Below are 21,716 nucleotides of genomic sequence, written 5' to 3' on the forward strand. Positions count from 1 at the left end.
GCTTCCATAAAACCAAGGCACCTGTGATGCCTATTGCTTGCTTTCCATAACCCTCAGGGTTCTGGAGTCCTCTCACAAGCTTATAAGGAATTATTGCTACAGTAATTATCCCCTACCTGTCAGCATCTTGGAACCAAGTAGAAATTTGATTTGTATTTGTCTATGTGCAGAAACAGGTCACCAGAGGAAATTAGTTGTCTTATTTCAGTTATCATACAGATGACTATAAGCACAGGGAGGAGGTTGTTCAGAATGTAGCAGTGTAACCCTGTTAGTCTTTTCTCAGTTAAATTTGTAGGATTAATTTGTTTACAAAGATGCTGAACTCCAGCAGAAGTCTGTTGTTAGCTCTACTATAGTTCTTTATTTTAAGATCACATCCCAGCACACTAAACCTGACAGCAGCAATACAAGCACCAACAGATGAGTTGGGTTTCTTTCAAAAGTGCAGGAAAAAACGTAAGAAAAGAAAATGCCAAACCCAAGTGACTATTAGGAAAAAGCCACAGTCCTGCCTATCTGTTATGGTACATCTTCTAGCTGTTTCTTTCTGTTTTCTTGGTGTCTTTCATAATTCCTTGTCTCTCCTCCTTCCTTTTACTGGACCTCTATTTAATAATCTCTAAGAATCCAGCAATCAGACCAGCAATGATTCCCCCTGTGATCTGTCACAACCTACTTGTGCTGCCAGTCTTCTGCTGGCTATTCTGCCACCAGTTTAAAAAAACCCCACTATATTACTTCATTATAATACTTCTCAGTTAGTTTAATATAATCAGTCGATATTTTTATCAAACTAAATAAGCATTTACTTAGCTGTATTTTAGGAAAAGGCAATAACAGGGCTTATTTGCCTTGGTTATTAAGGCATAAAGACTTGGGGTCAGACTATACTTCCATAACAGTACTGCCATTTCCTTGAAGTGCAGTCTTTGGAGTAACTTAGTTTGTAAGAAAGTAGAATCTAAAAAAACAAGGAAGGATACCTATATGGAGTAGACATTGGTAAATTTTGGGGTACAGCAGATAAATCCATGCTACTCTGATGAAGCAATCAAATTTGTGACCCTGGAAAGACCAAGATACCAGGAAAGCTAGAACATAAGTCCTGGAAAACAAACCATAGGTGCTAGTGCTCTGTTCACACTGATTGATGCAGTCCCACAGTATGATACTGTTTAATCACTGCTGCAGGTGCAGTTACCTGCAGAAGATGGTGGATGTGATTACAGTAAAAGACTGAGTCCTCCCTTGCTTGACCAGCTGTTCTTATCACAGTATCACAGAATAGTTTGGGTTGGAAGGTCACTTTTAAAGCTCATCTAGTCCTACCCCCCTGCAATGATCAGGACCTTCTTCAACTCAGACAGGTTGTTCAAAGTTTCATCCAATCTGACCTTGACTATTTCCAGGGATGGGGCACCTACCACCTCTCTGGACAACCTGTTCCAGTGTTTCACCGTGCTTATAATAAAAAATTTCTTTCTTGTATCTAGTTAAAATCTACATTATTTTTGATTAAAACCATTATTCCTTGTCCTACTGCTGCACGCCCTACTAAAAAGCCTGTCCCATCTCTCTTATAAGTCCACTTTAAATACTGAAAGGACACAATAAGGTCTCCCCAGAGCCTTCTCCAGGCTGAACAACCCTAACTGTCTCAGCCTTTCCTCATAAAAGAGGTGCTCAAGACATCTGACCTCTTTGTGGGCCTCCTCTGGATTTGCTCCAACAAGTCCATCTCCTTCTTATGCTGGAGGTCCCAGGTCTGGATGCTGCACTCTAGCTGGGGTCTCACCAGAGCAGAGGAGAGGGGGAGAATCACTTCAACAAGTTTGGGCTGCAGTCAAGACAGCAAGCTGAATTAAAAACCCTGAGATATGTCTTCCAGCCAGATCACAACAGGCAAGCTAATAATGCAAATAAACAGACCAAAATGTCTGTATGAAGTTTCACCTGTCCATAGAACTATGTCCCTAAGAACTACTGAAGAGAAACACAGCTGGCTTCTATGAGTAAAACATTAAAAGGTACTTCCAATAAAGGTATGTTGTTCAAAAAAGGGCAGTGCAATTTTGGGAATAAACCTGAAAATGAGTTGCCTCCAATGCTCCCTGAGATACTATCAGAAAGGTAATGTCACACCTCCTCTAGCTGTCCCTGCTGAAGAATGGTGTGTAAGCAAGATGTCCTCTGTACCCCACACAAGATAGTTAATGGGTTGACACCTCCTGCTGAGGTACAGTTTGAATTAAGTGAGACAAGAATGTCCTCTCTGATGTCACAGACAGTGAAGGTGACTGAGCATTTAATAGACGGTGAACACAATGATCATATTTTCTTGCTAGTTTTTTAAATAAAAAAATGAAAGTTGCTGGATTTAAAAGGTATCAATTAGTTGCTTCATGCATAGGTCCCAGCATTCAGTTTATCCTCTAGAGTGTCTCACTGATGGGAGTTTTCTGAGAGGCGTTACTTGCATATCATGGCAGTAACTAGCCCCTCAACACAGCCTGTCAGGAGCTGGTGCAATACACAGGATGAGCTGTGTGATTACTGTCTGCCAGGAGAGTACATGATGGCAATCCAACTGTTATCATTCCACTAATGTGTAACCAGCTGTCTCGTTGGCAAGGACTCAAGATGAGTCCCTGGGATGAAAACACTGATTAGCACCTCCACTGGCCCAACTCAGGCCCCTGTGTAATTCAAGCACTACCAAAAAGCAGCAGTATGCCCCACATTTAATGGATGTGAGCAGGCTTGTTGTGCTTGAATTATACAGTACTTATCACAGACTGAAGGGCAAGTTACATTTTCCCTTTGGTAAGTTGTTTTTAATTTTAATTAATAATTTATTAAAAAGCCTGTTCTCCCTTAAAGACAACACTGGATTCCTTGAATGGGTAGCACAGCCACTTAGCTGAAGTCTATCACCATTTCAAGTACATCACCAAGTCATCAGAGCATGACCTCCCTACCTGACAATCCATGACCTCCTTGCTTGACAATCACCAGAAATTTACTGCTCAGAAATTGACTGAGCAGTATGGTGAATACATTGTCCCAGGGAATCCTAGCACATCTGCTCGGGTGCACATGTTCACTTTAGAATAAAATTGGCTTTACAATATTTGCCTCTTTTATGTAGTTTACTGTGATACCTCCTTGTCAGATTAGCTGTCCATTTCCATTTGAGATCTCATTGAAATTGTGGGCAGAACTGACAGGCACCTTCCCTGTTTTGTTCCACCTGTATTTCAGTGTCATTCATTTAAGGCAATATGAAAAGACCAGCACTCCTAAACAAATGAAAACAAATGTTTTATTTACAGGAAAAAATCTGTACACTGTGTATACATAAAAATATACAAAATCATAATAGAAAATATAAAAAGTGTTAAAATGTATACAAACACTGCTTAAAAATGTGACTCCTGTAAAATCTTAAGGTTTGTTATTAGAGTACACATTCATTTAAAAAAATCATCATACAAAATAATTCTCAAAGCTATTAAAAAAGTACACAGTCTATATTTGAATAGTTCAATGACTACATATTTTAAAGAGTGATGAGATGGTGTGAGAAAAAGTAAGGCTTTTACACACAACTCTTATTTCAAGAACAAAATTCTGAATCTGATTGCTAAGCCAGAAAGAAGACATCTGCACTGTCAAAATTCATTAAGTGATTCACGTACCCCTGACATGGGCTACTTTAATTTCAAACATTTTTAAATCAGGTATCCTCCTTGTGTGTGAGAGGACAGATGCTGGGAAAGATTCAAATAATTTTAACAGCAGGCTTCTGAATTGCCTACTTCAAAGCAGGATTTCATTTAAATATGCATCAACCTTAGAAAGCATGAAGGCAAAAATAGTAACCATTTATTGTTGCAGCCAATGCATTTAATACTCCCTTCATAGAACATCTGTGTCACTGTCCAACCGGCATTTTCCATCCTTAAAAACTTCTGAAGAAAAAAGAAATAAAAAACCCCACTAGGGATTGCTCCACATGTGTTTTGAACTCCTGTTCAATTCAATCAGTCTCTTAAATGACTGTGCTCAGTCTGTGCAACCAGTGAATGTAGACACTTGTCTTCATTTAAAAAAAACAACTCTTTTGGTTTTTCTGACTTTGGCAAGAGATCTACAGCAACAAGTTCAGAATTCAGATGTCTTCACCAAAGAAAATGTCTTTACCAAAGACAAGAAATGCTTAAATTAAATTTGTACAGAATATATTAGAGTGTTTATATCATCCTTCTCTCTCTCCAAAGGTACGTCATGGTAATTTCACTGAATTTACCAGAGTTTCTACAGCATAAAATTGCACAAGGTAAAAAAAAGATGTAGTAGTTTAATCCAAGGACAGACTGAGCTATGAGTTTATGCTGAGGTAACCTTTAAAACTGTAGAGGAATTGAACAAAATAATGATTTTTTTCTAGTAAAAAGATTTTGGCTCAAAATGAGGCAAAATATTTCATAATTTTTTCTAATTTAACAAAAGAATACCTTGATTTAACCATTCAAAACTGAATGCATAAAATAACAGAGCACCGCAAGTCAGAAAAGTTACAGAATTCACAGTGGGGAAAGAGGAGCATAATTAAATTCAGCATAAACTCAGTGCATTTCCTTAAACTGCTGCTGTGTTTCTGGTTTGTTCCAGTTAACTTTAACTGTTGTCCACAGCACCAGGGCACAGAAATGAGGCTCAATAGTGTTTGAAGGCAACTTGTTCCTCCTTGTCAGTAAAATTCCATAAATTTAAAGCCTACAAGTGCAAAGGGAGCTCAGGGGCCCAATAGCAGAGGTAATTGCTTGGCTGATGATGCATCTTGAGATGCACCAGGTTTGTGCAAACCTCTCTTGTCTAGGTGCTGTCCCACTCTTGTTAGTGTGGGAAGCCACATGGGAGAGCTATGAAGCCATGCCTGTATCTTTTCCCCAAAAAGTCCCATGATCTTGGTGAGAAAATACACTTCCTTTCACATTGCTGCATTTACCATGCATCTAAACCCAGCACTCTCACCCATTATTTTTAGAAGAGCTGTGGTTCAGTGTTGTTACACGTCGACTGTTTTAAATTTACTGAATGTGGTTCTTTGCAAACATTTCTCAGGTCTCACAAGGGACGGGGAAATGCCCATGAATTCTAAAACACTCTGAGGGCTCTTATAAAAGCCAGAATGCCAATGCCACCGAGAGTAAGAAGTGGTGAGAGGAGCAGCTCTGCAGGTCCTCTATGTTTCCCCTTAATTTCTGCCCCTTCACCCCTTGCAGCAAGTGGAGGGGAGCCCTCAATTAGGAGATCAAACACACTCGCACTTGTGCCAGAGTCTGAAGGAGGACAAGACAAGGTAGGAGAGAAAATGCTCTTTAAACAACCACAATGTGTTTGAGCAGGCAGACCAGTAAAACATCACAGTGGATACCAGTGTTAGAAAGCCATTCCAGGTTCATTTTTTAAAGGTTGGCATCACAGGTTGGTCTTCCTCCTCTGTGAGCAAACGTTTGCAGCACAGCTCTGCAGCATCTTCTGAGGTGATGGTGCTACGACAACTGCATTTGCACTTATGGAAGGAGGACCGACTGCCATATAAAGAAGGATATGGCAAAGAAAAGTTTTGGCTGCAAGGGCTTGAGTGTGCAGTCCAGTAAATTAAAAAACATACAGTTCCTTATATAACATCTCAGACCTGGTTCTGCATTGATATATAAATGATGTACTGAGTCGGTATGCTTAGCTTTTGTTACATGAAACATTATAATTTGCCTTGTTCTGTATAAGCAACAGCTATGTTGATTATTCTGAAAAATTATTGAGAGAATAAATAAAACTATATCATCCTGCTCTGGGTGGTTGAGCAATGCAGTTAGTATTTTTCTTCTTTGTGAAAATCGAAATTAAAAGTTAGTGGTTGCAAGCCAGACAAAGTGATTTTTTTTTCTTTTTGGAACTCTAGACGTTTCTGCTTATTGAAAAGTAGCATCTTTACTAGTCTTAGAAAGCTAAACTCTCTTCCTTTACAGTTATGTCATAGCTAACCCAGGGTACAGCAGAGAGAGACATATTTAATTGCACTGTTTAGACTGCTTATGTTTTGCAAACCGGGTATGAAATATATGGAAAAATAGATTAGTTCCGTGTAGGCTATCTATCCTCCATGCATTTAAATAAGAATGTTATTAACTTCAAGAATAAAAGTTGCCACCACACATAACATTAAAAAGAAATTGGTGTGTAATACATCCAGAGTCCAAGCCCAGTATGAGTAAAACTTATTAATTTTGATATGTACCAAAATGCCTTATGGACATAACTTTCCATACAACACAGAAGTACAGTTATTAGATCATCTACATGATTTCTGTCAACAAGAAGAATCTTAAGATCATAATAAAGCCCAAAAAGAAGGCTAAGTCCTATGTAAGATATTTATTCCTCATTTCGAGGAAGGAAAATAATCCTTCCAAAAGATCCTTCCAATACTGCTTCCCAAAGAGCTGAGCAAGAGAAAAAGGATTTTATGATTATCCTCACATTACAATTGAAGGTGAAATAGTAATTAATATTATTTACTTTTCTTTGCCTTTCTGGCAAAAAGCTTTTTGCCTAAATCAAAACACAAAAAACACTTTCTACCACAACCAGTCAGCTATTCTTTTCAATGTCCCTTTCAGCTGTCTTCTTTTTTTACTGGATGGACATGAGTAGGATATACCTGTGCTTTTGTGTACACATATTCCTGCTGAACTTACTCTAAAAGAAAATGTACCGTCAGGTGGGAAAAAAACCAAACCAAACCAAAAAAGAGAGAAAACCACTCTAGAGCATTAACTTTTAGAATTGCCTTAAGGAATATTGTCCTTGTGTGTTATGAATGAAAATATCAAACCATCTCCATATGCAATCTGTTGTCAGGTTTTTTGCAGGCATTACAGCTTTTCTGGGTTATAGTCTTTCGAGCATTAAGTAAAAAATGCTGATATCATCTTCGTTTGTCAGAAAACTTTGCCTTTCTGAACAGCAAGAACTTGTGAACAAGTGACTTTGATTCAGATACCAATGAAACACCTAAAATTCATGTCTATATTCCTGAATGCTATCTTTGTTGACAAGTGGTGAGCCCCTCTATGCTTGCTTTTCAGTGTAATCAGTGAATGCTGCACAGCCTCCCTTGGCTTTCTTTGGATCTTTTGTATCTGTACAGACAGGGGGAAGGCACCATTTCCATCTCACACCTTCCTGATAGTCCTTTCAGGGAGAGTTTTTCTTCCTAACTGGGTGACAAATATGTTCTTTTTTCTCTAAAGAAATGGTTTCTCTCTTCCCCCTTCAGTCAGTGTGAGCATGGGAGACTGGCATCCAAAACCACATCCAGTGGTTTAACTGGTTTAGCTGTGTGCAGCCATCTCTGACTGCACACACTTCAGGGCTACCCTAAACCCCTGTTCAGCTGGAGGCCTGGAACTGAGCCTGTGTAGGAACAGGCACTAAAGTCTGCTCTAGTGAAGGACTGCACAGCTTGGAGTAGCAATTGCTTCATTCTGGGACAGTGTGAAAATCCCATGGAGTCACAGGAAATGCTGCATTGTTCAACTGGCCGCTCTGTACATACATGAACAACGGAGGCTGTTTCACAATCCCAGGTTTGACAATTAAATAAATTCATTTAAAAAAACTTACAGTCTAGCATATGTGGCATGAGACCACCGACAAATTCTGACAGTCACACCAACAATGATACATTATATTTCTGCCTAAATATGTCCTTTGCACCTTCATGAACTAAGCTTTTGCTTTTATTCTGTAACTATTTGCAAAGCAGTAATAAATACTCAGGCTCAGAAAAGAAGAATTTCTCACACCTGCTACTTAATTACAATTTATAGACTCAAGACTAGATTGGTCTAAGATATATTTTTTCAAGTATTCTCTTCTTGTTTATAGTACGACAGTAGTACCTTATTGCACATTGTTTCTGAAATAATTACTTCCAGAAGTATGGGAAATTCTTTCGTTTGGGGCACTTGACAGCTTTGAACCCTGGCAAAATTACTTTCCCCTTCCGATAGAGATCATCCTGCAAACCTTTGTTCATCCTCTGCACCAGGAGCTTCTCGTAGAGCAGGGGATGGTAGGCCCCTAAGGTGCAAGCTGCATCGTAGTAGAGTTCATGGTAGTGGCACAGGTCGGTCTGTCGCACCGAAGGGATGTACTCGTACACATGCACTTCATTGCACATGGACATCATGATGAGGATACCTGCCACAAGAAGTGAAAACAAAAGTGAACACCAGCTTCCACTTTTCTTGCAGAAATTTCCCTGCAGTCATCCAATATATTTTTCCTTTCCTTCTTTTCTTTGCTGCCACACACCTTAAGCATTCTGTAAAATCATTAAGTGAAGCAATTGTTCCTTTTATTTGAGCAGCTTTCACTTGTCCCTGATACATAAAGATTGTGGTCCCTGTAGAGTCAACAGAGTAGGATAACAGTCATAAAGAGAGAAAAGCCTGTAAAGAACTTGCATGTCACCACCAGCCTCCTGAGTGAGAAGACTGCTCTTTCCCACTTCCCCCCATTTATTCTATTGACTGCCCACAAAACATTCATCACAAGAATCCTTGAAACATCTCCACCTTACTGCAATGTTGGTCTTAGTCTGAAATTGAACCAATTCCACTTTTCCCATCCACTTGCTTCTCTCTAAGCAGCAACACATGCAGAAGGGCATATAAAGAAACATCACCCATGAAGTGGTGGCACAGAAGCCCACAGCTTCAGACAAGTCTCATGGAGAGGCACCAGAGATGAATTCCTACTTAAAGCAGTGCTGCCATAAGGAAAAGCCCCTCACCACTTCCTTGTTCCAGCAAGAAGAAATCCACAAAATGCCAACCCATTTTTTTCTGCCACATGCCAATGGCACACTATCATCAGCACCATCAATTGCAATCTTTATAGCCTTGAAACAAGAGAAATATTGCTGTTGCAGCTGCACATTTTCAGATGGACTAGTACCACATAATTACCAACAACATTGCCTAAACTATAATACTTTCACATCAATCACAGCTCCTGGAAGATTTTTCTGTTTCATAAAGCCATGCAAAAGGAAAGTGACATGAAGTAAGTTTTGGACGCCATTCTTTTTTTTTTTAAGATTTCACTTAGAAAATACATTTGTGTAGAAAATGTATTGAGGCATTTGTAGCATTACTGGTATCTCTATCTGTGGAATAGGATTGTCAGCTCTCAGGGGAGGTAGGGGTGTAACTCTCCTCACTTGGCACTTACAGGTGAGAATTAATGTAACTGTTGTTTGGGGCTTTTTTCTACACAACAGCTTTGGCATCATCAAAGGTGTTTTGGGTAGATCTCAGAAGTGAAATGAATGAACATAAAAATTACTTTTGTTTCTTAATTAAGCAAAGCCATTTTCTGAAGTTCATTTTGCAGTTTGGGAATGCAGGGATTTCAATGCTTCCTAATGAAAAGAACCCTATGTTCTCCCTGCTGTGTATCATGAGATTATCAAAATGACTTTTCCCTGCCTGATGTGTGAAGTAACTGAAAACCAATTACTTCTGTGATTAAATATTTTAGCATAAATTAAAGGTTCTGAAAATATTTTATAATTGTTCTACAGCTTAACACTCTACAGAATCTACAGTGTTAGAAAAGCTAAGCATATAGATTCTGAAGTTCTCAGAATCTTGAGTGTACTTTAGTCTTAAGCAGCAAGAAACACATATTCATGGTGAAAAAATATTTAATCCCTATTTGAAAAGAAAGTACAATCCTAATAAACAAAGTTTCCTTTCATTGAAAATGTTATAGAGATGCTCTGAACCGTGACCTGCCAAGCAGCTATATCTAGAATTGTTTGGTTTTTTGTTGTTTTAGTTTTACAAATGCTTTCGCCAGCTTTTCCACTGCCAACCTCCTTCCTCCACTGATGGAGAGCCCACCTACCATTCCAAGGTAACTGTTATCCCGCTGGATCAGAGGGCGGACGGTGGAAACGTGTGCAATAATGAACCACATCCAGAAACAGACAGTAAAATGACTGCTCTCCTGTGCCCAGAGACAACTTCAGAAGCTATACCACCAACATCTTAGAAAAACTGGCTCTGATGGAAAGTACAAGCCTTAACCAAAATGTGTTTTACTATTTCACTGCCACATTACCAAGCTAGCTCTACAAGTAATAACGGAAGTTGCCATTTGTGGGATTGAAATGCTGTCAAGAACAAAAATTGTGACTTCTTAATAACAGAAAATTAATCACTTAGCCCCAGATATGGTTCAACCATGACAAAATTTTAAGCAGTATCATTGACTTTCTTGTAAATTAGTTAATGGAGGACTTAGAAGTGGAAGAGTTTTGCGTTCTAGTGGTTCAGTGTCCTCCAGAATCAACCAAAAAGGCACGCTGGGCTATCTAATTTAGCTCCTTACTTTTCCTGCCTGGTTCCATCCAGACCATGTCTTGGGACTTCAGTCTAGGTCGTTGATAAATAACCATAACTTCTACTTACCTTTTTGCTCATGCTGGACAATGATGTTTGGCAGGAGGAAGGACATTGACTTGGCAGACTATTTTTGAGTGGTACCCACTAAGTTATAGCATATCCTTGTGTTGAAGTCTGAAAGATGAGCTACAACAATTACCAGAGATTACCACACACAGAACTGTCCCTGTCCTAGAGGCTTATCTGTCCTGGTGGAATCAGGAGGAGTCCTGATACTTCCAGGCCTTGTGCACATGTCAAATGCTCAAGCTCTAGTCTGGGCAAAAACAATGGTCAGTGCCAGGCTGTTCTCCCTCTAGCACCTCTAACACTACAGACCTCCAGCCCATGGGACCAACAGTGAGGTAAAACCAGGACTCCATCCAAACCATCTGTAGGTGAGATGCAGGATAACACATGAACCTGAGGAGGTTGGGCCTTCTATTTAGCTGGCAGAGCCCCCAGATTCTCCCTTGAAATGATCTGTTCCTGCTGTTCTGCACTGCATTAAAAAAAAAAACAAAAACAAAAAACAAGAAAACAAGAGGATGGAGAAGGAAGAATTAAAAAAAAAAAAAGCTTCTCTTTGGAAAGAAAGCCATCTTTTTTGTACAAATACAATAGTAAAATAGAGAAGAAATGGTTTCATTTCTGTCTCATGCCTTGGAGTATGTGAAACCCCTCCACAGGGGAAAGCCCTAGTGTTGTAGAGCCATTACTGCAAACTCAATTTACAAAAAATGTTAGTTAGTTGAGCATCTTTAAAAGAATAGCAGCAATTTAGACCACTAGGACATTTACATCAGCCCATGTACTAAGAGATATTCAGGTTTTATTCTATATTTTTCTTAATGCCATGTGTCTAGGTTGTTTTTCCTAAGTCCCTAAAACAGCACTGATAACAAAGCTCCCTGGACTACAGGTCTCACATTCAATCCCATACTTTTTCATACCACTCTTTAACTCCTGTCTTTGCTTGGTTTTAACAGTGCAGGGGGCTACTGACATCTTTATCCAGCAGATATAAGTATGCCAAGCTGTCTATATTTTCATCTACCTTCCCTTCTCTCCTCCATTTAGCTTCAGGGATGTACATTTTTAAAATCACCAATTGCTTTGTGCCACTTACATGACCCCCAAAATATTTTTTACATTGTGTTTGAACTGTAATGTTTTGGTTGCAGTCTCAAAGATAAAGAAGAGCAATGTGCCTAACTGCTTTCAGACTTAATCTTGGTTCCATTAACTCATTTTGCTTGCCTGTCTATTCTGAGAAGTCCAAAGTTGCTTCCCAATTGTTATCTTTACACATTTCTGTCTGTATTACTGCTTTCTAAGTTTCTCTTTTGTGGCTGAATTTCTCGGCATTTTCTCCCACACCTGTAGTGCCAAAGTGTGCCTTGTTTATGTCCTATCCCTGTACCACCCTCTGAGTATGTCTTTGCACTTATTTCTTTTGTCTGTACTTTTCACATCACTGCCCAATTCAACACATCTGCATCGACTTTGTTCCATATCTCAACACTCCTCCAGGATTATCAGTATGAATGAAAGCCTCATTGTTCGATAGCCTGTAAGATGAAGAATTTCCATATGATACACTTCAATATTTGTCTTTGCTAACAGTTCTTAAAACAATTTTCAGGTCAATGCACAATCATTATATATATAAAACAGCACAGACTGTCTTACATGTGACCTAAGGAGCTATTAATAAACAGGATGAGACAGTCATTGTCCCAACACAATACAGAGTCTGGACAGAATTAATCTTACTGAGTTGTTCATGCCCATCTCTGACCTTGCTGGTCTAAAGCATTCTTTGCAGACAATGCAGGAGACAGGTATTTCTGGGGCAAAACTCATCTGACTTATTTTAGATATCTCCTTTAGGATGTGTTGAATAGTTCACTTATAGAGAACTGTCCTTTTCGTGTTGTTTCTCTCCATTGACTTGAAACCAAAAATAAGAGTCTGGTACTTGGCTATCAAGAACCTTCTCCTCTACTCTCCTGTGTAAGTAGCTTTTGGAGCAACATGAAAAATAATATAATCTGTGCTTCTTTTCCAGAAGCACAATGAGAAGAAATAGGCATGATCAAATGTGCCCCTGGTGCAGGCTCCCTTGCTGTCAGCGCAAGAAAGCGGGCACTTTTAGGAAGCAGTGCATGTCTAATGGATCATACAAGCCATTCCCCAGAAGCTCCTGGGTTTTTTTTTCTGTTGGCTATAGGAGAAGCCTGAGCAGCAGCATGGATAGCTGTAGTCCCAGTATGGGATGAAAATTTCACATGTTGAGGACAATTTGGGGCTCACAGTAATATTTAAGAGGTATTTTTTTCTCTAATAATTCTGAGGGTGACTAACACAAGTACAGACCTGCACTGGAACCAGCTGAAGTCAGGAAGTATAAATCTTGCTCTCTGACTGACCCAGACATGGACCATACAGATATGGCAAATTTACGTGCAAGGACTAAGCTGATGGGAGATATGGGGTTTTTTTCCACCACTCATAAATACTAAGGTACGGAAATGGGAGTAAAAACAGAGAATTGCAAAGTATTTAGGGAAGGCCAGTAGACATGCACAACTTGAGAAAACACAAAACCTGAAAGAGAAAGTCTATAGGCTGTCTACAGCATCTAAATATAAAAAAGCTTTTTAGATCTTAAATATCCAATCCATGTTTCACATTAATGAAAAGGTCAGGGTTATCCAGCCTGATTTTAGTTTTGACAAACGTAACTGGTGCTACCAGACATTCAAAATCACAGCTGAAGATAATTCTGCATAGGCCACTCTAATCTAATTCTAATACCCTTGCTTGAGTTTTCTAAGTCCCATTTGGATTACAATTGTAAAAATGGAAAAATGCAAAATAATTCTGCCTGTTTTGTGGTAGAACATTCAAAGGTGTGTTTTGTGAATGTTTTATAATTGAATGGCAATGTTCGTGAACATTTTAAAAAAAGAAAGAAAAAAAAAGAATTGTGAGCATAGAATACTCTTTTAGAAATACTATAAAATTTATTATTCCAAAGAAATGATGTGGTTGTCAGAGAAACAGTCAAATGCAACTTTGCTATAACAGTGCAATTGTAGATTGCTAAAAGAGTATCACGTATTTTGAAATATTATATATTAGTATTTCAAAATTCTTAGAAAAGTGTGTTATCTCTTCTTGGCATTTAGGTTAAGATCAAGTGTAGTGTAGTAATTTTATTTTTTCCTATTTGGAAGATACCCTTGTTGTTAGTAAGTGTTGGGTATAGTTTAAACTCAGTCCAAATGACACAAATAAACGTAGCTTATACAATCTCACTGAGGATATTTAGACCAGAATTATATGAAGATTAAATTCCTTGCATGGATGGTTTTAACAAATGAACCTGTTCTATGGATTTTAATCATAAGGAGAAAATGTTTTTTTTTATTTGTTCTTGGCAATTTGAATAATTCCAAAGGTTTTGATTTTCCAACATGAATATTGTATGGTACAATTAAGCATTGTGTTTAGCACTCTAATTTAAAAAAGAATGTTTTCTAGTTTACAAATAAATAAAATATAGTTAAATATATCTCAATCAACAGATGCTGTATGAAAGCATCTAGAATTACAAGTGTAACTCAAACATTCATCAAGAACACAGAATCATTATAACATAATGAAAGAGATGTTGAAAACATTTAAATATACATAATCTGATTCATTCCCATAATGTATCATTTCACACACATTGTAAATTCAGTTACAGAAAATAATTTAGCTCCATATACTAGTAAGTTTGTATATTTGAAAGCATTACAAATAAGCATAAAGCATTTAGAAGGTATAATCTTCTATATGATAGTCTACTACTATAGTCTCTCTTGACTGAATTGCAGATACCACAGGAAACTCCTTGAAACTGGGCCAAATGTGCCTCAGTTATTCTTTGGTACAGGCAGTAAAAATAGCTCTGGCTTTTTTAAACACTTTGTTTCTTAAAGAGGGTTCTCTCGCCTCTGTTTAGTTCATGAACTATGTGAAAAATATAAACCACAAGAAAAACAAATTATTTATCAAAGAATTGTCACCAAATGGCCCTGTGCCTAAGCTTAATAATTTGTGCAATACTTGTCATCTTTGATGTATAGATACTAGCATTACATAGTAGACCTTGAAAATTACATGTTTATAACTTGGTGAATGCAAAAAGCTCTACATTAATCACAATAATACATTCTGTAACATGAGCACAGACTGGAAAATACTGACCAGTAATATAATGTAATTCTAAATGTATTGTTTAATTTTGGGTGATACACTAGAATAATAAATTTTTAAATGTGATTTAAGAGGAGAGTTTGCTCTTTTATGTCTCCAATTTGAGAAGTGGGAGGAGATACTCAAATTTCAGTGTGCTTTTTATTAGAGTAAGAATAATTTGAAGCTTATGTATTTGAGGTATTATTTATTTGTGGGCTAATACTTGACTAACACTGAGCTGACAAGAGTGAGCACTATTCTGCTCCTGCACCAACTGCTGTTAAAGCAACTGAATTACAGCAACAAAGGCAACTCTTAATTTGTCCATTTGTTCCTTTCAGTTCATGAAAGTGCATTTTTTTTCTAGGCAGAGCTGGAGGTCAGCTGTATACTGCTATGCAACATGCTCTCCAAAGCTGTTTTAAATTTAGGCTCTTAGTCATACAACAACCTGCTAATGTTGCAGTGCAATGATAGCCTTGCTTGTACTATTGTCTTGATGCATGCAAATGAAGATTAAAATAATGTTATCGACTATTACTGATGCATAACTGTTAAAGCTGGAATGTCAACTGTAAAGCTTCAAACAACATTTCCCTTCTCCCAACAATAAAGTAACCTGGGCTTAGTTATTTTGTGTTCAGTGGACTGTATGTTATGCTAAAATTTCTAGCACATATCAAAACTACCACCTACAGTGACAACCTAAAATGTAAGAATCTACACAGGTCATGTTTTGATTGAAAACAAACCAAAATACTGCAGTCGCAGCTTTCAGCTAGCTTTTAAAAAGATAAAAGTCACTGCTCTCTAACAGTACATAAATGTGAATTTCAATTAAAGTCATGTCTGAAGAGGTAAATCAGGAAAGTGTACTGATGGGCTATGGTAAGTAAGAATTTATAGAAAATCCACTAAGTAAACAGTGGACAGGAGCAAAATCTCCACAGAAAAGCCTTTATATGATCTCGACATTATTAAAAAACTCTCAGAATTTCCAAATGCTAATGTGCCATCCCATCCAATGAGCACAGAGTGCTTCCCTTGGGAAACTCTGCAGTTTTACTCCGGGTCTTCAGATGACAAAAATTTAAAGTCAGAATAGGCTGTTTGCATTGGCTACCAAAGACAGTACAGGAACAGTCAGTTCTTACAGCAGAATGGCAACATTAGTGACTGACACTTTATATACTATCAGATTCAATTAAAAACTCAGCTTTGATATGTACAGAAAGAAGGGAGGAAGACTGAGTTCACATTTCACAATGAAAGACTTATTAACACGAAGTGAGAGGTGACTTCTGCCAAAAGGTAGGGCAAATCCTTCCCTAGTAACAGTGTTAATTCAGGATTTGCCAGTGGAATCCAAGTCTGAGGTTTGATGGTTGGAAGCTTATCTGTCTTCTGAGAAAAATGGCATAGATCCAAGTCCAAGATGAGATGTAAACATATCAATACTCATTTAGCAAACTTATTTTCAGCCAAATGTGAACCAACAACTTTAACTGTGAAAAGCCACCATGGCAATTGCCTAACGCTAATGCAAGATGATGAGAATAATGTGCAGAAATTTGTTTAGAAGCGTGAAGGCAGCAGCTGCAAAAGCAATGCAAAAATATGAAGAAATGGCTTCTCAAAGCTCTCATAAGAATTAGACTAGGAAGACAAAGAAATGTTTTATTGTGAGGAGTGGCATTAGTTAAGCTATGACATGTCACAAAAGGCAAAGTTATAAGCCAGCTAAAGTCCACGCTGGTGTCTCAGGAAACAAACCAAAAGAGACTCCCAGATGAAAATCAAAAGGTTGGTTTACCCTGTTGGACCTTTAGCCACAAACCATCCCTCCCCAAACCAATCCTGCTCTTCCCATCCTCTTATTTCCCCTCCACAGATGGGACATGCCCTGTGGTTCCCTCACCCAGCCACAGCTGTCAAATGCTGCTGTGCCTCTCCTCAGCAACACTGAGCCAGTGCAGAGCTGACCTAGCAGGGTCTGAGGGAGGCAGGGAGTCCAGGAAGGGCAAAACCCATTATTTCCCCTAGCTCCCACGCAGTGAAAAACCAGGGGAGAAGTTCTACCTCTTCTCTGTCTCTCTCATTCCTCTAAAATCAAAGCACGTGAGAGACTTCCTCTTCCCCACTGGCTCCCTTTCTGAGAGATTTAATAATATTGTGACTTAAGTACTGTAATGCAGTTATTAACCATGTTAAAAGATTCCCCTGACATAAGTCACTGTGGAAGGATGCTGACTCATTGCTGCAGAACACCTTGAGGACACATTCCACCAACATCCTCCCTTTGGCAAGATTCAGTTTCTCATAAATAGTGCCAAGCAGCAGGAAAATATACAATTGTCAGGAGAAAAATGTAATTACTGAAGAAACAGTGTAAGACCATGCTGAAACATTCTTGACATTTGTGAAAAGAAACATTCTGATGTTTCCATGTTTTAATTTTTGCATCTGAGCAATTTTGTAAATTGGGCCTAATGGAAGCTAAAAAGCTTGGAACAAAAGTGCCTCACTTGACTCAGAACCATTTTTGTAACCTTTTCTATATGATTAAAATCATCATAGTCCTTGCTGGAAATTGCTCAGATGCAGGAATGTATATCTCTGTAAAAATTCATACCCCTATTTAACAACAGTCTATTTCCTTAATTTAGCTGTTTTAAGTACAGTGGCATTTAGTAGTGTGGTAATTTAATAAATTACTTTCTCTTGTTGAAACTAAGACACTCATATTTTATGATGGCCATCACTTGCTCAATCTTTCTACTAATTCTATAGGAAATAATTTTATAGATTTTATAAGATCAGGTAGAAGCTCAATATTCAGCATTCCCCTTTCATACAAGTACACTATTTGTGTCTGCCAGCCTCAGTTCCAACAGGATTATTTGCTGCATGAGTGATTGAGAGATACCTGAACTGAAGACCAACAGGACTTTTCAGCTTTCTGCCAAGCTGCATTCTATTTTTTATGCTTTATCTTACCCTTTATGTCCCTGACAATATGCAGTTGCTGTTTCTTTGCTACCTTTGTACTTAGATTATGTTACATGTGCAATAAATAGACATTAATTCAATAAGGTTATCAAAACAGGAAGACTCTCCCCAATAAAATATTTAAAATACATCTGTCAGAACAGTAGCTGGTTATGAAATAGGGTGGATACGACATCCAATAAGCTTATCTTAATACCTTGGTTCTTTAAAGTTAGTTACAGCCTACCAAAAAGCACTGCTCCTTGGAAAAGAACAATATAAATAAAATTCCCACTAGAGAAGGTGGCAAATTTGCCTCTGTACACAGAGTATATTTATCTTACAGCTTTTGTTGTTAAAATTTTGCTTGTTTAATGGTTTATATTTTCAAAGCATTCTCTGCTTGAAGGATATTTTTTGTCACTAACATTTAGATTTGGGATTGAAGATTGCTGTTCTAGTCTCATAGAGAAATTAATTCCATTTCTTCAAAGAAAGCTTTTGAAGTGTTTTTTATGTGTGGTGGAAGTACAGATTGACAGCACAAAGATCCTCTTCAATATTCTTACAATCAGCAGCTGTTAACCTATTTTTATCAACAGCTTCATTGCTACAAGAAACACTTTTGCAAAATGCAGCTGGTGAGATCATTTCACATGAACTGTCTTCTCCCTGTGAATTTTTACAAGCAGGTTCCAAAAAACCCTCCCTTCAAGAAGTAACCAACTGCCAAGGCCCCCTCCAACAACACACCAGGCCTCCTTTACCTTCCACTCATGTTCCAAGCATGCACAACACACTCAAGGCAAAGATGAGCATCTCCCGGAAACCTTTGTATTCTCCGTCTGGGAGCTTCTGCACCCTCTCTAAGGCCTTTGGTGTTCTCCAAAGTGACCTAGGATGCCACTACTGCATACAGAACCCAAGATAAATGTTCAAAACTGGTTTTCCCATATCAGATGCCATCTCAGGTGTCTTTGCTTTCAGATTCAAATACAAAGAAAAAAACCAAACCATTTTCTGACTGCAGCAAATACCTATCAGATCAACATCACAATGCCAGTGAGGAAAGGATGGAGTTTCCAAAGCAGAAGATGGTATTTGAAGCTCTACTGCCCCATGAGTCTAGAAGCATAAGCCAGGATGATCCTGACTCAGCCTTGCCACTCTGCCTACTTACATCCTTTAGACCTGTCCACACACAGGACCTGCTGTGGGCAGAGTGCCAAATTGTGCCCTCAGAAATACTAAGGAAGGACCAAAAAAAATACAGTGAAACTCTATTGCTTCCAGTGAAGAAGAGAAGTGCTCCGACTGAGCACTAGAAGCCCTTGGCCTATGTAGGGAATACAGCTCAGCCTGCCATTGATTTCATCCTGTCTACATAACCTGTCATCTGAGGATTCTCTGCTCTATGATCCCAATGAGGAACTTCAGAATTGACTAGGTCCTCAAAAGATACATTAATATGGAATAATATGAATTTCTCATAGATATATGCATGTTTTATGGATATGATAGACATACTATGGATGCAAAGGGCAAGAAAGCAGAACATCAAATTCACCCAGCTGTTTTCTAGTTCTCATACTGTGTGTTTTTGCTAGTCATTGATTCTGTATAGAGCACACAGTACACATGTATGGACTTGATCCTCATGCAATGTATACGTTTGAAATTATTTTTTTAATCTAACATGTCTACTGGGACCATCTTTGGTACACTTACCAATAAACCCTGAAGAAGGAGGGTTGGGCTGTATCTTCTCTTTAGTGTTCTCCTGAATGATGTCCCAGAGCTGCCATATGAACTTTGGATGGAGGATGTAGAATGGCTGGGTAGGATTCTTCCTGCGATGCTGTACGTAGGGAGTGAAGAGATTGTAGTCTGGTTTCTTATACCACTGGAGGAAAAAAGTCACATGGTTTTTAATAGTAAGAAACATGTTTTGAACACTACATGTACAATAGCATAAACTGCCTTCATTTGGGTTCTGCAGAACAGAAGCAAAGGTAGCAAAGCAGCCTGCACTGGTGGATGCTTCTGCTAGAAAGACATTCCTCACTCTGGGCTGTTTTGCGTCTTCCCTTCATACAGAAACTCCCAATAAGTAATTGACTGCTGTGGGATGAGCCAAGACCATTTTTCCCCCACAGATCCACATTAAAGAAGAGGTTCAAAGAGCTTTAGCATGCTATCTGGGCCTGGGGGTGAGTGTTCCTCTGCAAGCGTGCCCGTCCCTGACGGAGGCAGCAGAGCCGTGACGCAGGCTGATGGAGCCTGCGTGGGAGCAGGCAGCCCCTGGCATCTGTTGCTAAGGGAGTGCAGCAGATGAAGGTTTACTTTCTACTCTGCAGCCTGCTCAGCTCCGAGCTCCCTGTGCCAAAAGCCATCAGATCAACTTGTCTGCTGGGGCTGCAGCAACAGCCAAAGTGGAGACTCCCCCAGTGACAAGCAGATGGACATCTGCTGCTCTCAGTGAGGGGGTGGACGGCAGGGCACAGATGGCTGTGGGACAGTGGACATAAAGGGAATGGTGGTGGGGAGGAGGCCTGAGAAATGGGGAAGGCACCCAGAGAGATTTTCACTAGGATGTTATATTTTGTTTGGGAAGGCAGAGGGCAAGATGGGGAAAAATTGATGCAGTTTTTCACCTTTCCTGATAAAACCTACTCCAGAAATCTAGCAATGCTCCCTCCTTGGCAAACACACAGAAAACTCACTGTTATGTGAAAACAGGAATGTGTTATCAAACAAATGCCACCATTCATCTATCCTAGCATCTCAGAACAGTCCCTTCCAGTATAATTGCTGGCTACTAAACAGTTTTTGACCAATAAACCAATTTTGACCAATTCCTATAGACATAGCATTCTCCACTCAGATACAGACAGAACCTGGGGCTGATGGTGAAAAGGGAGAACCAGGAGACTAAAGTAGTAAATTAATTTTCTCCAGTACTTTCAAATAACTGGGAAAAAAGGTCTAAGTGGATATCTTACCACATTCAGATTTGCAGAGTAGGGAGCAGGATCCCAGGCTACTAAAATAACATCTTTATACAAGGAGCTGTCGACAAAGTGATGGTTGGGATTGGTGAGAATCTGCAAACACAAATGCAAAGAATTCCACCGCATTAAAAGCAAGCGGGATCCAGAAAAATGGCAAAATCCTTCTCTCAAGTGAACAGTCCTACCCACGCTGCTGTTTGTTATGCTTCAGTTCTGGTTGATTTTAAGCATCTTGTTTTGTTAAAAAAATATACAAAAAAAGCTTAGCCATAAACAGCATTCATGACAGTCTGAAGTAGCAGTATGCTGAATTACTCTCCATCTGTGAGGGATGTGATGGTACCACTTGAGATGCTGTGTTATTGTGTATCAACATTACCGTGTACTCTGGAACTCAAAAATGAAACAGTATTTCAGATCACCTGTGGGATCCTCTTGGACATGGAGCAGCTTTCTTTGAAGGGCTACAGCCCCCAAGGGTAATGTCTTTCTCTAATGTCACCTATCCCCAACCACCTTTTTCATGGTTTTCTCATTTTAACAGAAAATCGGTGTTATTTCAATGAAAAAAAATGCAAATTAGGCCATGACTGTACAAACTGGAATACCTAGAGAAACAATTCCAATAACCAGGCATGTTACACATATTACAGGGCTATTTTTGAAGGAATTGCCATTTTGCTCTAATCTGCTGCTCTCATATAACTCCTTCCTGCATCTCCCACTACTTTGCCTGATCATCTCTCCACAGTGGAAGTTTACTCTTCACTCCTGCTGGCTCATCCCTTCCAGAACCCTCCATGTCTAACTAGATCTCTTTGATTCCTGGCGCATCCAATGCCAGGCAGTTCAGCATTGGTAAAAACAGCATGAATTTTCTTCCAGCTGTTAAAATAATCAACATTCCAGACAAATAAATTCATAATAATTTTCATTT

The 21,716-nt window shown here is 38.9% G+C and overlaps 2 protein-coding genes across 5 annotated transcripts in view; one reads left to right on the top strand and one right to left on the bottom strand.

Annotated features, from left to right (window-relative positions):
* The window catches only part of LOC128934066 (pinopsin-like), a 70,943-nt gene extending 60,806 nt beyond the window's left edge, over nucleotides 1-10,137 (top strand). Inside the window, exon 4 of the mRNA XM_054271363.1 lies at nucleotides 9,922-10,137. Within this exon, the coding sequence (XP_054127338.1) occupies nucleotides 9,922-10,137 (216 nt within the window). The remainder of the gene's footprint in view (nucleotides 1-9,921) is intronic.
* The window catches only part of ST6GAL2 (ST6 beta-galactoside alpha-2,6-sialyltransferase 2), a 170,909-nt gene continuing 154,100 nt past the window's right edge, over nucleotides 4,908-21,716 (bottom strand). For all 4 annotated transcript variants that reach the window (XM_054271361.1, XM_054271360.1, XM_054271362.1 and 1 more), the window contains 3 exons: nucleotides 20,771-20,872; nucleotides 19,497-19,671; nucleotides 4,908-8,277 (listed from right to left, as the gene is read on the bottom strand). In XM_054271361.1, the coding sequence (XP_054127336.1) occupies nucleotides 8,003-8,277; nucleotides 19,497-19,671; nucleotides 20,771-20,872 (552 nt within the window). In that variant the 3' untranslated portion in view covers nucleotides 4,908-8,002. The remainder of the gene's footprint in view (nucleotides 8,278-19,496; nucleotides 19,672-20,770; nucleotides 20,873-21,716) is intronic.

Source organism: Melozone crissalis, unplaced genomic scaffold (assembly GCF_028551555.1).
Source record: "Melozone crissalis strain CALT ecotype California unplaced genomic scaffold, PUWL_Pcris_2 ptg000013l_1, whole genome shotgun sequence".
In the NCBI taxonomy this organism is placed as follows: Eukaryota; Metazoa; Chordata; class Aves; order Passeriformes; family Passerellidae; genus Melozone; species Melozone crissalis.